Genomic DNA, 3,598 nt, shown 5'->3' on the forward strand with positions numbered 1-3,598 from the left:
TGTTGCTTCATTTTGTCCCCTACATACAAATTAATTTCATCATCTTTAACTAGGTTCCAAACCAATTAAGATTATAACTAAATCCATTAATATTAACTATAGGCTCAAAACCAATCAATATTATGAACAATAACAAAATCCATTAATGTTAACTATAGCCTCAAATCCAATCAAGATTAGAACCTAATTCTAAATATTGCATTAATATTAATTATACGCTCAAAACCAATCATGATTATAAACAGAAACTCATTTGAATGATCGCCGTCAACACATAATAAATCCAAAATACCCACAGAAAAAAGCTACGAATTCACCACTCAAATTATAATTCTACAAATTGAAGTTAGAATGAACAACAAGAACAAGAATGATTCTGCAAACGACAACCTGTTAACGTTTTTATAATAATTCATAGAAAAAATATCATGTCATTTTGCAGATGGTCTAGATTTCATAAAACGGTATAGATTTCATAAAATGGACGACATGCACTTTAAAATAAGAAATAAGCAGTTTACTGAATTCAATATTCTATTTGCACATAAAATTTGGATGATAAGTTGATAGTCTGATAACAAGATGTAGCAAAATCGTCAAAAAACAAAAAACACAAATAGCATAACAAGACCAAACAGCCTAGTTCGAAAACATCCAACCAAGCGAATCAAGTGCGAGGAGCTTGAGTGGGGGCACCTGGGCGAGGAGCTTGACCAGGCTTTGGCGCATCATCCTGACAACACGGTAAGAGCATAACAATTGAGTAACAAATATGACAAATAAGAGAATGCAACAAAGGGGAGCCACAACTAAAAACATGTATGCAGATTAGCCAATCATGTCGAGGAAGGATATGATGAGTATGAAACAAGCAATTTGGTAATGTTTTCCAGTTAAAAGAAAACAACTACTTCCTGTTTTGGGTATTATTCTGTATCAAATGGTTGATATCTACAAGTAATAAAACAATTGTTTTTTTTTTAATTGATAGTCTCTACTCTCTAAGCACACTTTTCATTTCTGAAAAAGAATTGATCCCTTCAGAAGAAAATGCAAAACAGAAGCAAATGCACATCAAAGAGTGTTTTTTGTGCTTAAAATATAGTTAAAAGTGATAAACACAACATTAGAATACGTGAGACCAGTAATGCAAACAATGGTTATAGCACTAACCAGGTACAACAGAAAATTACATAAACTGAAAACATAAAATTACACTTCACTTAGAAACATTACTTCACAAGCAAAATAAATTAGATGGCGGGTAAAACTGACCCTTGGGCGCCTGAAGCGCTGTGGGGGCTCTCTGTTTCTCCTATCAGTAACTGAACGAACCCTCACCACCTTAGAGTGAATGGCACATGAGACACAGTATTGCATCTTCACGTACAGCTTGGGAAGGGTGTACCCTGCAGGTGGAATTAGATAATTACAAATCTCACCCTAATAATTAGTTTTGAGGTAACAGCAACAATATCTACAGTAAAAGTCTAACAGCAAACAAAGAGAAAGAAAAGTTTACCATCAAAAGCACAAGCTTCTTGTACATCCCTAACTGCAGCTTGCTCGACTATGTTCCTCACCAAAAATCTCTTGATTGCTTTGTCCTGTCAAACATATCCCAAATAACACAATCTCCCGGTCATCAAATTATCCATATAAACATCTTGGTCAGTAAATCTTATCATTGTTTCACAGCGTGCAAGATATTCAAGAAGTTATAACCACAAATAAGCAGATTTCTATATTAATTCAAGAAGTTATAACCACAAATAAGCAGATTTATATATTAATACAACATACTCTGCAAGTATATAGTATATACTTTTGATTAACCATGACAATATACAAAGAGAGGGTACATAATTCATGAATTCACCTAAATACTCATATTTTAATAAATTACATACAGCAAGGTGAAGATAAAACTGAAATAAGCAAAAAACTATCACTTTTAAGTTATGTGAAAATTACTATACACTGCAGAGTAACACCGCTTTCAATATATTTACCAAGCTCAGAAATCCCAAATCGGAGCTTGAAATATTTAGTTTTTAACAGTTTGATGATTCAGCTGCAAACAATTTCTACGCGAAAATTAATTCCATAAAAAATACGTAATTCAAATTTTCAACAAACAAACCAATATTCAATACCAAAATAAGATCCGTGGAATTTACAGCCAATTGCTAACATCGTAATAAAAAAAATTGCAAAGAATAATCAAATACCTTGGGGCAGCATTTACCACAGTTGGAGCAACGGATGAATTTGGTGTGTCCACGCCCGTGCTTGTTGCGACCGCCGTTCCTTCTCTTAAACGTCTACAAATTTGCGAACGAAAAAGCATAGATTTCATAACTCATTAGAGGAAACCAAACTAAATCGAACGAGTTAGAACTTAATAATAGAAAATTGTCTCTCACCATTGTCGACTGACAAGAATTGTTGATCGCAGGAGCTTGGATAATCTGAATCTGAAGGGGAAATAGTTTGCGATTGCTATTTATAGGGGTATGGACCAGCTAGGGTTTCACGGAGTGATTGTTGGATTACCGTAAATACCCTTTGTTGGGCTTATAGAGCCCGGATTTGGGCCGAAATCCAAGGCTGATAATTGGACAATTAATATACTTATCAAATTCATACTTTATTTGTTGGTCTTTAATTGTTTTTAGTTGTATCATTATCGTAAAAATGATTTTTTTATGATCAATATCGAAAAATGTTTTCGGGTGAAAGTTTAGATATTCATTCTATATTTTTGGTTCATAAACAAAAAATAAGGGATCGGGTTGATTTGGTAATGGTTTGGAGTCGATCTTTGTAGGCATATGATCTTTATAAAAGGAAAAATATATTTTTATTAATTTTATATTTGTAATTAGTTTTGAAATTTTATATTTTATAAGGTAAAGATCAGTATCAATATTTTTAGAAACAATTTAAATTTTGATATTGATATATACTCATATTTCGAGAGCTAATAAAATCATGTCATATTAGTCCTAAGTCCATAATCATGTAGGCTCAAACCTCAAATTCCAACTCTCTATACAATTATAAATATGTGTTTCTATATTAGTTCTAAACTCATCAAATCATAATTGAATAGCTCATAATTGAAATAGAATTTCTTTATTATGAATTTCTTTTCAATATTTAGGCGTCTTGTTCAAGGCATTTTTCGTAAAAAGTGAAACAAAATTCAAATTAAATTCAACTTTCAATTCAAAGATGAGAAGAAGGTCATTTGCATCAACATTATAAAGTTCAAGTGAAACCCAACCTTTGATTGATATGCTAATCTAAAGCCAAGTTCAATCAATAGTTGGGTCAATATTTGAAACAAAACAATTTCATTGGTTTCAACTTTCAACAACACTCAATGACAGTGAACTTTGTGAAGTTTACGAAATCAAGTCAATAAAAAGAATATAATATCAATGACTACATCAATTATTGTGAGGGCTTTAGTCTCAATTGCAAAGATCGTCTGTTGGAGACTTCAACAACTGAAATGTGCATCTAAAATATGCATTGGAGTTTTCAATGTATTTTGAAAGGAATTCAACCAAAAACTTTCAAGGAATTGGTG

General features: G+C 32.1%; 1 protein-coding gene across 3 annotated transcripts; it reads right to left on the minus strand.

Moving 5' to 3' along the window:
* Nucleotides 1–258: 258 nt before the first annotated feature.
* Nucleotides 259–2,571, minus strand: LOC131014085 (40S ribosomal protein S26-3-like). 3 transcript variants are annotated; one of them, XR_009098011.1, is made up of 6 exons: nt 2,427–2,571; nt 2,232–2,324; nt 1,523–1,607; nt 1,276–1,409; nt 522–733; nt 259–305 (listed from the first exon to the last, which is right to left on the minus strand). XR_009098011.1 is itself a non-coding variant. In XM_057942011.1 (5 exons), the coding sequence occupies exons 1-5, from the start codon at nt 2,427–2,429 to the stop codon at nt 668–670; spliced, it is 381 nt and encodes a 126-aa protein (XP_057797994.1). In that variant the 5' UTR covers nt 2,430–2,571; the 3' UTR covers nt 304–667. The 3 variants fall into 3 exon arrangements, 1 of the variants encoding a protein (XP_057797994.1); XR_009098010.1 differs by having other exon boundaries at nt 304–333; XM_057942011.1 differs by having other exon boundaries at nt 304–733.
* Nucleotides 2,572–3,598: the final 1,027 nt, after the last annotated feature.

Source organism: Salvia miltiorrhiza, chromosome 3 (genome assembly GCF_028751815.1).
Source record: "Salvia miltiorrhiza cultivar Shanhuang (shh) chromosome 3, IMPLAD_Smil_shh, whole genome shotgun sequence".
Taxonomy (NCBI): Eukaryota; Viridiplantae; Streptophyta; class Magnoliopsida; order Lamiales; family Lamiaceae; genus Salvia; species Salvia miltiorrhiza.

What these genes read in the sequence shown, in the direction of transcription:
- LOC131014085 (XM_057942011.1), bottom strand. An exon ending in GTGGTAAATGCTGCCCCAAG is followed by an intron (nt 1,608 to 2,231) that starts GTATTTGATTAT and finishes TATGTTTGACAG; the next exon opens with GACAAAGCAATCAAGAGATT. An exon ending in AGAAGCTTGTGCTTTTGATG is followed by an intron (nt 1,410 to 1,522) that starts GTAAACTTTTCT and finishes TTCCACCTGCAG; the next exon opens with GGTACACCCTTCCCAAGCTG.